The sequence below is a fragment of the Numida meleagris genome, chromosome 6 (genome assembly GCF_002078875.1).
Source record: "Numida meleagris isolate 19003 breed g44 Domestic line chromosome 6, NumMel1.0, whole genome shotgun sequence".
NCBI lineage: Eukaryota > Metazoa > Chordata > Aves > Galliformes > Numididae > Numida > Numida meleagris.
In genome coordinates, this window is record NC_034414.1 from 46,523,744 (window position 1) to 46,536,541 (window position 12,798).

The 12,798-nt window shown below is 41.4% G+C and overlaps 1 protein-coding gene across 1 annotated transcript; it reads right to left on the bottom strand.

The window, feature by feature from the left end:
- On the bottom strand, nucleotides 242–12,536 carry LOC110401849 (translation initiation factor IF-2-like). The gene is made up of 3 exons (XM_021403367.1): nucleotides 11,967–12,536; nucleotides 10,523–10,612; nucleotides 242–578 (listed from the first exon to the last, which is right to left on the bottom strand). Exons 1-2 carry the CDS (start codon nucleotides 12,534–12,536, stop codon nucleotides 10,583–10,585), a joined length of 600 nt encoding a protein of 199 aa, XP_021259042.1. The 3' UTR covers nucleotides 242–578; nucleotides 10,523–10,582.

The following is a 12,798-nucleotide window of genomic DNA, read 5'->3' on the forward strand; positions in this document are numbered from 1 at the left end:
TAACCTTGTTGAGGTGGAGCCTCTCACACCTTGTCTCCTATTATTTTCAACAAGTACAGGGGCCCAGATGCAGTTGCCACATGGTACAAGACATTGAAATTCCATGGGAGTTCATTTTGGAATAAGATGAGACATCTCCATTCATTTCATTAGCTATTGAAATATATTTTCCTCGATGAACGATTATGAGCTATTTTCTCATTACCTGGTAAAAGTCACGATACGACCTTTCACAATAAGTAGAAAGAAGATAATTTCAACTGCCTGTAGGTTTTTTTATTTATATTTTTTCTTTTAAAAGACATTGTTTTCCTCGGGACAGATGCAACTCTGCTGCAGGCAGTCAAGAGGAAGGGCTGAGCCTACCAGCCTTCACTTTCTCCAGTCGGTCTTCACCACCGGATCAGGTCATGTGCTAACATGGCACTGTTGGAATGTGGCTGCAGGCAGGAGGAGGGAGCATGAAAATCCCCCGCACACACCACACACACCGTGCTGCAGCTTCTCCAGCTTTGAGAGGCTGAAAGGAGAGCCCTGGTGCTGCTCAGTATTGGGAGTGCTCATCACCAGAGGGGCAGCTGGAGATAAATGAATGAGAAACATGGTGCGATGCAATTTCCTCAGGTTTTTGCCACATATATCGCTGATTCACTTCTGCAAGATTCACAAAAGGGTCAGATATGGCTTCTTATCACAGTGATTTAGTAGAGGGAAGCAGAGCTTCTCTAGTTCCTGGTTGTTCTTTTTGCCTGACTTTGGCAAAAACACTGTAGAATCTTAGCAGTTGTCTGGAAACTTATAAAGTACTCTGGACCAGCAGCTTTTAAAAGACAAATCAGCGGAAGTCAGTACTGAGGGATAAAAGCTCACTTCTGACTTTTGTATTCAAACCTCGCAAGCTAACTCCCATCAACACAAACTTCAGACAGACTCTGCAGAGTCCCTTTACAGCTGGCCAGAGGAGGGAGGCCTCTCTAGTGGCTGCGTGAGCCCAGCTTCTGTTCTCTGAATGGCCCATTGTGTGCACTGACAGCACAGGTTGAGCCATGCTAGCTGGAAATCAAACAGACATTTACAGTCAACTAAATCACGAGTTTCTGTTGAGAGAAGCAGTCCCTCCAGAAAGAACCACTTGTTCTCACCTTCTACCATTCCCTCCTTCACAACAGAGAGGAGCAGGGAGCTGGAAACTGATTAGATTAAAGCAAACTCAGGAAGTAGACAAAAATATTTTGATCATTATCCAAAGCAAACTGATTCCCCCATCTAGAACACTGTGCTGCTTCCTACCTGTTTATAGTGGCATAAGGCAGTGAAAGGGCTGGAAGGAGGAGGCCAAGAAGAGAAGGCACCCAGTTGCCTTGCTTGGTGGCAGTCCTATCTTACTGGAGCAGAATAGGATGGTGAAAACCCAGTGCTCACCCACATGACTACTTCCTTACTCCCCAAGCAACCTATGCAGTTTATACTGCATTACTTCAATTTCATAAAGAAAAGAAGGATAACTGACTGAGATTCATGAGTATTTCTGGTGTCTTGTAGAAAGAACAGAAGAGGGAGTTCAGCCATAAGGGCTCAGAAATATTCTACAAGAAGGTTCTAAAAGGCCGCCTGGGAGTTGACCTATCCATCTGTGTGGGCCAGTGCAATGCCATTCAGAGATTCCTGAGCAGCCTGAGTAGAATGCTGCTTACTGAGGTTCCTACTTGTTACAGTGGTAGCTCAGCAAGCTCATATGTTCTAGTACGAATAAAGAACAACTGGTGTTTGGTTTGGGGTGTTATTTTGTTTTGTTTTGAAACTGCAAAAAAAAACCCAAAAAAACCCCAAATCACCATTATAAGAACTATCTGTTGCTTTATGTACACATCAAGAGTTTGGCTATTTTGAGCTCTGGTGAATGTACAACTTGAAAGGAAGTAAGAAAAGGTCTGGCTGCCAAGGCTGGTCACTTCCCTTGCAACACTTTGCAGGCAGGCTTCGTATTTTACATCATAAGTTAAGGAAAACATATCATCAGTGAATAAAGAATGTGAAAACACAAAAACATGCAGCCAAGATGCAAAAGATGAAGAAATCCTGTACCACTGTAATTATGCTATTTGGAGTAGACTTTTTGAACTGAATTATGTTTGTTAGTCAAATCCCAAGTGTGGGTACAGACTGCACTGTCATACATTGCTGAAGCCCTTTTGCCTTCTGACATGAGAGAGAGTTACATGGAAATAATACTTATGCAAACTCTTTCACTCTTCAACTGCAAATACACGGAGAGATTTACTCAACTGATAGTCAAATCATTCAAACTATGTGTGTAAATAATCCCTGAGACTGTTCTCTGAAGAAATTGGGTATCTTGATGGTGCATTAGATTTAGAATGAGGCTTAGATAAGGTTTAGGCTGTACTGAGGTTTTCTCTGCCAGAGTTATAGGTCTTTCTTTGTCTTGTCTTTCCAACAATCACATAGTGTATGTTGCTAGAGTGTTTTTCTTTTTAAAACAATATAAATATTTTTTAAATGGTGAATGTAAATAAGACTGGCATGGATATAGAACTCATAAGTATAGAGGGACCTCAGCATACATGTGTCCTACCACTATTATTCCATATGCATCTGTCTTTTTCTTGGGTGAAGAGCACATTGGTGCAAATGATCTAAAATACGTATTCTCATTCCAGTGGTCCTCCACTTCCACGAGTTGTTTCTGGCTACGGTTGAACCTTTTAAACCGCTAAAACTGAGAACACAGGAAAGATAAAGCCTGATGTTGCCTGCAGAGCCACACCATCACTCGCACTTTAATCTCATCCTTAGGCCTCCAAAGACTGAGGAAACTTTTCCTGTTTTGTTTAAGTGCTTCCTTACAGTTCACTAAAAGTTCAGAGGCCACAAGTCCCACAAAACCATTGTGCTTTCTGATTCTGCACACTTCCATCAGGAGATATGAACAGAGCAGCAATTTTCATATTTTCAGAAGCTACCAGAATGTGTAGGCTTACTAGTGCAAAAATGATACAGAAAAACATTTCCAAAGCTTATGTCAATGCCAGTCCAAAGTTAATTAAAGGGAGTATATTTTAAAAACAAACAAGCAAAACCAGACAAAACAAATCCATTTCACAGTATCTCCATCATATGAACATGTTATGGAAAGACAACCCTCATTTTTGCTTGCAAGGCCCTCATAGAGCAAACTCAGTGTTTGTCAGCAAGATTCAGAGCTGCTTTAAAAACAGCCCCAGACTTAACCCAAAGTGGCTTCCTTTGGATGCCTACAAGTTCTTCAGATCACAACTATCCTGCAGTTAGCTAAAGATGCTACCAGCAGATAAGCTGAAGACACAGCTGGGAAAGCCCTGCTATGAGTTAGGTTCTGTTCGTATTTGCACTTGCAAACCTTTCATCCTCCAGAACCAGTGGTGCACTGTTCACTTCCTACTTAATCTGCACAGGAGGCAGGAGTAGTACCTGTGTTGCTCTGACAGTCATCCCCTTCTTTGACTTTTTATCCACTTGGAGGGTATTCTGAAATGCTGTTCAACCTCAAGACTCAGTCTTGTACTTTCAGCACAGTCAGATCAATAATAGTTTTGTATTCTTGACAGATGAGACACTCTTTAAGAGAAATTCAGTCAACTACAATTCTTCCTAAAAGCATAAGCATAATAATGTAAATTCCTAAATGCATATGCCTTTTATGTCATAGACATTATTTAAATTATTGTTGTACACTGAGCGAATACGTCGCTTCCTGTCCCATAGTCCTGCTCTGCAATTCTGGATCCTTGGTGAACTGGAAATTTTCATAGAGGCAGGCATCTTGTCTTGTCAAAAAAAAAAAATCCAAACAACTTGAAAGTCTTTCCTGGCTCTGTTCCTCAGTCTTCACTAAAATGCTTTCCCATATTTTCACAATTTCACAAACACATATGCTAGAGTCGTTTTACAGCTACGTGGACTAAAGAGTTCTCTCTAAAAAACAATTTCATAATTTAGGAAACTGAAGTTAACTTAGATCTCTTCCGGGTAAAACTGATAGTGGCTTCAGGTTAATTTTTGGCTACTCTGCAATAAAGTTTGTGAAGCTGCCAGATGGATTGACAATGATTTGTATAACCATGACCTCTTCTGTAGATGATGAAGCCAACATCTGGGTGAAGCAGAAGAGAATGAGATACAAGAAGCATTTAGATCCTGACAATGGATCCTAAATACTCAACTTCACAAGAATTCAAAGCTGAACTCTTGTTTGTTATTAATCTCCACTTTAGTGACAATAGTCTCAAAGGACTGGTTTATCATCACTTCACATAGCTGGAGAATGGAGAGCTTCCAGGTATCAGACATTTCTACAGTGACAAAGCTCTCTTGTGTTTGGCTAATGTGCGTGCCTGGGAGTCACATTTGTGCAGATTTCCAGAGAAGTGTCATCAACACCTTATGCTCTGCTGTCCTTTCTAATCATCCCAGGTTAGCATGGCTGTTCCCTCCCACTAGCACAGTGTTTCTTGACCAAGTTTCTAAGCATTTTCACCATGTGAAACCACTGAAATATCAGGCTGCTTGATTTTACTCATCCTCCACCTCTACATGTTGTCATGGTGGTTATCAGGCTGAGGATTTTCTGCTGTTTGTGAGACTGCTTTGACAGAAATATTATCACAAACACTCTTAAAATGTGTGTGAAAGCAAACAACTTGAAAATTACGCTGACTGGCTAGTGAAAAAGAGACAAGTGGAAGAATAGAAGGTGAAAAAACTCAAGACTGTAAGCACTGTTTCAACAAGCAATTAAGAACAGGTTTTAGTTTGTAGCACAATACACTGAAACAACATCATTATTGCACTGTGCTGCATTACTGCAATTTGCTGGTGAAACCCTTTGGCTGGAGACAATTACCCAGAACAATACGAACACAACACAAGCAAGCTCTGTGCTATGTAGAGGCATCTTTTCCAAGGAAGGTATTGTGCATTCTATTACACAAAGCAGTGGAGAAGCACACATTCACTGAGATAATTAATTGAAGCTAAATATCTCTTAATGTAGAGAAGGTGTTGCTTTGGATGCAGTTAGATATATTACTGTCTCCTTCATGCACATTTCTTTACCTTGTAATTACCTTCATATTGTCCCAATTATGTTTACATTCTTTTGATATAAGGCAAACAGAAACACATTTGTGTGGAAAAACAGATGCGTTACCTCTGTAAGAATGCCCATAAATGTTGTAGTATGTGTGCAAACATATTTAAAGATTAACTTGGAGCTTTATGATGAAGCTGATGTAGACATTACAGCCTGAAATTTAATTTCAAATAAGTGTATGAACAGCAGCTTACAAACTCTGCAAAATAAGGAAAATAAAAACAAATACATCATACCTTTTGTTTTAAAGGTTTGCAAATACTGCTTAATGTTTTTGTTAAATGAAATGCAAATATTTGCTAACAAATACATTAATGAAATTCTATCTTTAAAAGTAACCACCAACTGTTGCTGACACCTCTGTTCAACTGGCATCCTGTGTCTGACTCAGGATTTCTAATACAGGCCTCTTGCACATGCTTCCCAAAAAGACAAATTCAGTTAAATGCCTAGGTAAGTACTTAAGAGCTGTCTTATAGAAGGATCTGCTCAACTAGTGAACTGGCATTTATCTTCCACTGAAGTCCATCAACAGCAGCCCTCAATTTACTTCCAGCTGATTAAATTTATATAAAAGCCCTTCCAGATGCTGGCAGGGCCTAGCCTTTCAGCTGGGCTGACTGCTCTCACTGTGCACTAGAATGAGTAATGAGGTGCTCTCCAGGTCCAACAGTACAACTAACTGTCAGGCACGTTTGTCATTTAGCCTTCCTCTGACTGACGCTTTCTGTTTCCTTGGACAAATCTGTTATTCATCCAGGTTAAGATTTTCTTTCTGTCAGGACTATGAAGGAATACTGAAGAGACCAAATCACAGAGGAACTGTAAAGGACATCTGCTGTAACAGGCAGAGCTCAACAGGCAGCTGACACATAGAATTTGTTACTAGAAGAGCTATCAGTTTGGGTTAGGCTAAATAAACAGCGTTAATAAATGAGACTATAACATCTTGAGGCACCAGTCACTCTCAAGTGCCCAACACAATCCTTTCCATCATTTAGACCCAAAAAACCCTAAATTGTGCGTTTAAGGAATAAGCAAAGAATATGAAAAACAATTTATGAAAAAAATAAAACATAAGAATTATTGTTGAGAAACAAAAAAAGTACGAAATTTTCTGGTAATAAAATGTTATGAAGTAGCTAGATACTAGGTGATTCAATTATTCTAGAAAACAGAACAAGAAGAGGTTCCTAAGAGAACACAGACACAGAAAACACAAACACATTTTTTTCTTAAACGAAAGCTTAGATTCAGCAAGTCTCAAAGAACATCCTCTCTGCCACCCCCCAAACCAATATCTTGTTCTATGCAAATAAGCTGGGATTCTTGTGAACAAAATTTGAATGTGGGAAAAGGACTAATCTGACCTGTGTGATGTTAGTTTAGTAATAAAAGTTATGCTTCACAACAATCTAAATGTAGATACTCCCTGCTGCACATGGTTCAGTCTAAGCAAGACAGGCACAGCCGGGGAAATGGAAATCTCAGAAGAGACAACTTAAATCTCTTCAAACTCACACTATATTATTGATGCCCTGCACAAAAGGGCAACAGAAAAAAAAAAAAGGATAATTACTAGAAATATGGAAAAAAAAAAAGAAGAAAGTGTGTAATCTCAACCTCTTTTAACAAGGATAGAGCTGTCACTCCCTCAAGTGGTCAGACATTTACCTTTGAATGGGTATATGAAAGAAAGGAAGAAGGACAGTGCATACTGCTAATGAGTGGCCTTTACAGGAAATGATTATTTTTTCTACTTTTTTTCCCAATTATAGTTGAGAAGTTACTCTTTTAGGCCAAATGGCAGGGACCAGCATTTTTAGTCTGCCAGACTCCTGGTTTCAAATCTGTTTTTCTTCCTAACATGGGTGACTTTTCAGTTAGCTTGTTTACATGAACAAACCTGTTGGCAGCAGCAAACTCAGCATGGAAATTCAATAACCGTTCCTTTCTGGCAGTATGAGCAGACCCTAGCTGAAATCATGGAAGGGCTGATTCTGATTTCTCAGCAGTTTAACATCAATCTTGGAAGTGAATTTTTGTTGAGTGATGCTTTTGGAGATTTAATTAACATCAATAAGCTGTAATGAATAATGCTTTTGCTGAAATGTAGTTTCTAACTGAAAACTGTTCTGACCCAAATTCTGCAGGCTACCTCTCTTTCCTACTAAATCAGTACAAGGCCAGATCATACTGATGGAGCTGTGAGACCTACGCCTGCATTGCTTCTGCATAAACTGTATTTGTCCTCTGCTTGAATAAATGCCATAGAGATAAATACTCAGTCACCAACCGCCTCTGGTGGTGTTCTTTTCCTATAGAACCACAGAACCATAGAATTGCTCAGGTTGGAAAAGACCTTCAAGATCATCAAGCCCAACCACAACCTAACCAGACTGCCCTAACTCTAACAACCCACCACTAAATCAGGTCCCTGAGCACCACATCCAAAAGGTTTTTAAACACATTCAGGGATGGTGACTCAACCACCTCCCTGGGGAGCCTGTTCCAGTGCTTCACAACCCTTTCTGTAAAGAAGCTTTTCCTGAGATCCAACCTAAACCTCCCCTGGCGCAACTTTAGGCCATTTCCCCTTGTCCTGTCACCTGTCACCAGTGAGAAAAGATCAACCCTGCTCCCACTGCAGTCACCTTTCAGGTATTTGAAGAGAGCTATAAGGTCTCCCCTCAGCCTCCTCTTCCCCAGACTAAACAGCCCCAGTTCCTTTAGTCTCTCTTCATAGGGCATATTCTCCAAGCCCTTCACCAGCCTTGTTGCCCTTCTTTGGACCTGCTCCAGCACCTCCATGTCCTTTCTGTACGGAGGCGCCCAAAACTGAACACAGTACTTGAGATGGGGCCTCACCAGTGCCAAGTGCAGGGGCAGAATTACTTCCCTATGTTTCATCAGTTGTTGCTTAACTTTCAAGACACTTCATAACTGCTGAAAATTTTACATGAGGTAAAAGCAAACATTTTATCAAAGAGTATCACTACAATCAAGTCTGAAAGTTCTGAAAGATCTAAAAGGCGAAGGCACATCTTCACAAAAGGCACAATTCTTTAGAGGCATTCTGACAAGGGGTAATAGTCTCTAATGCTGACTTTGATTAATGTTTATTGTGGATTGGGAAAATGATACTGGTATTCTACTTGCAAATATCAAAACTTCCGAGTTTATTAGTAAGTATTTCTAGAATAATTTTAGAAAAACCAAGAACAAAATATGTCTGGTATTCCAGAGAACCTGGATAATAGGATTGCCTGAAGCTTTGCTTAGATGTGTATGCTGCAAAGAAGCAAAGAATTTCAGGAATGGAGAATCAAGGTAATTGAAGGTCCCAGCATTTCAAAGTATAGGAAGAAAGTCAAAGCAGGGAAGGATTACCATGGATTATATATAGTTCACTGAAGATCTCTGCTTCACATGAACAACGTAGCCAAAACAAGTGACTATAATATTTGAATTCAAAATGAGAATACAAAAATGCCAGCTTATCCACAAGAGTCTTACATGCTTCCAAAATACTGAATGCACTACACTCAATATGAAAACGTTTTCAATAGAGAAGTTCAAAGAAAGACAACAGTAAAGGCAAAACAACCACTCAAGAACAAAAGAAGGAATCAGAAGACTGTAGTACTTTCAAAAGATATAAAAGCTATAAACTAAAAAATAAAGGTTCATAAAACATGAAATAAACCACATTATACCGAAGCTGAGATAAATTGATTTCTGTCTCCCAACAAATGACAGCATAAATGATCAAAACAAGTTATTGCAGCACAACAGGACACTATGAAATTCAATACAACTACATGCAATAGACAACAAATACTCTACAAGCTGCAAAAACACTTGGCATTCATTCACTCACTGACAGAACTTTGTATGAGTACAATAAATACTGTTTTGAGAATTAAAAAAAACCTGAAAGCATTCTCTTTTACCAAGATGCACCCCTATTTTTTTGTGTGTGTACGTTACTCGAAATTCACTAAAAAACCCCTTTATATTCTGTATTTATGAACACAGCAGTACCAGCTCTTTTTGTTACACAAAAGTGTGCATTTAGAAGGAGCTGTGTGCTTCATCCTTCATTTCTCAGAAGCTTAGACCTACTCTAAAACTAGCCTAACCTTCTTGGCTAAGGTTATGTAGGATCTCCAAAGGACCAGAGCATGGGCTCATGCCAGCTTTCTCTTTGGAAGCCCAACATAACTAGATTCCATAGGGATCATAGATCTCTAATGAAAAGTTTGGTTTAGACTTTGTTCTCGATGAATCAAAAATCAGTGTCCTACAAAGTGAAAGGTAGATGGCTTCTTGAGAAAAAAAAATATTTCTGTAATTAACTTCCCTCTTTTTGGCTGCTTGTCAATAACGTGACCCTATCTATGAATGCCCAGAGAAGACCTTAACAGTAAGTATGAAAACGTTGCTTTGATTCAAATATTATAACCAACATTTCCGTTTTCTTTCTGTCAGTCCTCATTTGTCCTAAATAATTTGTCGAGGTCTTGAATGAACTAATAGGCCTTAACAGCACTCAACAAGCCTCACCTGCCCCAGCCATGAGTTCAGGAGCCCCATTTAAGCTGAACCCTGGGCCTTTAATCTATATCTGAGATATGTTGTAAGAGTATCAGACTCTGGGTTAGCTCTGGCTGTGCCTAGGCATAGGTCCTCTTCATCCGGATCTTGACCTACAGCCTCACTTCCAAACTTAACTTCAATTTTTCATACTAGTAGGGATCTGCCTGGTAATAACTATGTTTCACTGCAGTTATCCTCAGTGGGCCTGAGGCTAACCAGTGGCTGCCTTCCCAGCTTAACCTCAGACCCACTTCATTGTTTGCTGGATGACCCAGGCCCTCGGCTGAACCTAGCCTGCCCTGCTTGCTTCACTGAGGTACATTGGCAGTGAGGCCCTGATGTATTGGCTTTTTTATCATATTTGGCTTCTGACTTTTATGAATCAGACAGCCCCCAATGCTTCCCGATGCTTTTTTATTTACCTTTAAAGTAAACTTAGTTTTTCTATACCTGTTTTGGCATGAGAGTTACCAACAAGACTGTAAAAACTGAAATACTCTTATTTATTTATTTATTAAATACTTTTAAAAAATAAATAAATGTTCTAATTCTGGACTTGACCATTAAAAGTTAATTTGATTCAGCAGGCCTCTATCTTCTCCTCTTGTTTACAGTCTGAATATTAAACACGTGAGTCTCACTATGTATGCATCCCTATTTTAACATGGAGAATATGAGTTATTCTCTCCAACACCAGCACTTTTAAGGAAGGAGGCTCTATACCATAGATACCATATACCATACAATAGCTATTCAGTTTTCCATCATTACCTGTAACATCAGGAAGAAAGCCATACATAAACAGAAGGTCAGAGCCACCTGGAAAACTTTTTAATTCTGGATCAGCTGGGATGTCACTACCTGTAAGAAAGTTAAGAATGGCGTTTAATGAAAAACAGCATCTCAATGATACGTAGTTACTCATGTCTACAACATTATTAATCAGAACTAAACCAACAGTTTATAACTTTAAACTTCATGAAAGACGTTGAAAATCGTCATTCAACTAAATCCATGTACAAAATTTCTTCTGAATTGGGAGTCAGGACGGGAGCGAGAGGCTGCCGTTGTCTGTGGAGTGGAGCGCCATCTAGTGGTCCGCAGACTGACACTAGAGACGGACTTTGAGCCTTTCGCTGAATAAGCAACGAAGGACATCGGTTAAGGTCAAGTGCTCCGTGCCTGAGAACTTTTTTGACTATTGTGGGCTCTCAGGTATCATTTTTTTTTTTCGCAGTGGCAACTGCAACACCGTGCGTTTAGTCATCAGCTATTCTGAATATAATCCAGAACGCTAGTTTACAGTATTTTTCACTTAAACACCAAGAACAGCTTCACAAACCATCATATACTTAATTTTGCAGAAGCTTTATAAACAGCCTCACAGGCACTTAACTCTGTCCCTTAAGCCTATGTATATAAATTTATACCCCCCAAAAATTCACTGCTTCAGCAACTTGCATTTGATATCTCTCTTCAATTTTTATTTTAGTTGTATTTCTAATTATACCTGGATGTGTGTGAACATTGTGTGAACACAATGCTTCTCCATAATTTTCCTTTTTTAACAATTCTCACCTCTCCTTATTTCCTTTGCATTTAAGGACTTGGATCACCAACTAGAGGACAAACTCCATATGCTGACTGCAAACGAGTCAGACATTCCAATACAAACAGTGCGGAGCAGTCACGGTTCTGACAAATCAGATGGATCTGAAATCCACTTCACTCACAGCAGACTCAATAATATAAGCATTTCAGAAAGAAGCTTATATTAGAATAACTTGTAGCAGTAGAATTAGGGAACAGTTCATGGCTCTGGGGTGGTGACAGTTTAGGACAAGTTTCCATGTTACATATAACACTATGCAGTTGCTGAATTCCTTCCTCTAGCACAGGAAATATAGGCCAAACGGTTCCTGAATTCAGACAAGGTTGAAACGTTCTACACAAACCTTCCAAAGACTACTGTGATGTACATCAGTGAACCACACAGAGGTGGCTAAACAAAATTTTGGGGTTGGTATAGATGATTTTCTGTCTTCACTGAAGATGTTTTCCCTGTGCCATTTCTCCTAATAATTTAATTCAATAGCAACACACAAGCAGTAGGTTTTGTGTACAAACATAATGTTATATAAACAGATCAATGTCACTGGAGAGACTGTTCCACACCACAGTAATCCCCATCGGTACTTTCTTTGACGCACCGCACCTGGCAAATGCGGCCAAGAGACAGAGGTGAAGCTCGGGGCCGGGGCGGTAACTGAGGGGCGGCAGAAGAACGTGGGCCGCCACCAGGAAACCCGACCGCCATTTTGGGCGAGGTCAATAGCGCCACAGCGGGGCGCGGGCCCGCGCCAAGATGGCCGCCAGCCAACGGCTGCCCGGCGGGCACCTCCCGCCGCGTCCCGGATGCAGTCGGGAGAGAACCGGAAGTGGTTCCCTCATGCCGGAAGTGGCGCCGTTCCGGGGTGGTGATGGCAGCGGGCCGGCAGCGGCGGCGCGGACTGGCGAGTCCCTCCGCCTCCCGGTGCGGCGGCGCGGGCTGAGGGGAGCGGGCCGCCTGTCGCCGTTCTCCCGCTCCCTCCTTCTCCGCTGGAGGAAGGTAAGGGGTTGCGTTGGCTCCGGGACAGCGGGACCCGGCGGGGAAGGACAGCGAGCGGCGTGATGAGGGGGCCGTTGCCCCGCCGGTACGCCTGAAGGCTGGGGCTGTTCCCGGGTCTGCCGCGTCCCCCTCGGAGAAGGCCTCCTGGTCTGTGTCCGTGCAGCGCGGGACGAACATTCACGGTCACGCGGGTGGGACGAGAGCTGCGGTTACGGGAGTGGGGGGGGGAGAGGGGTGTACGGGGCCGACAGTCGCCGGGACGGCTGCAGAGGCTGCGAGCAGCAGTGGCATCTCGGGAGGGAAAACGAAGGAAAAACCGAGCGTTGTCTGTGCCTTTTTCAGCCTGACTCCGCGCAGTGCTCCTCCAGCTACTTTCTGCATGGCAAGAGCAGAGGGAATCGGCTGCTGTTCAGCTTCTTACGTTTACTGGCATTTTAAT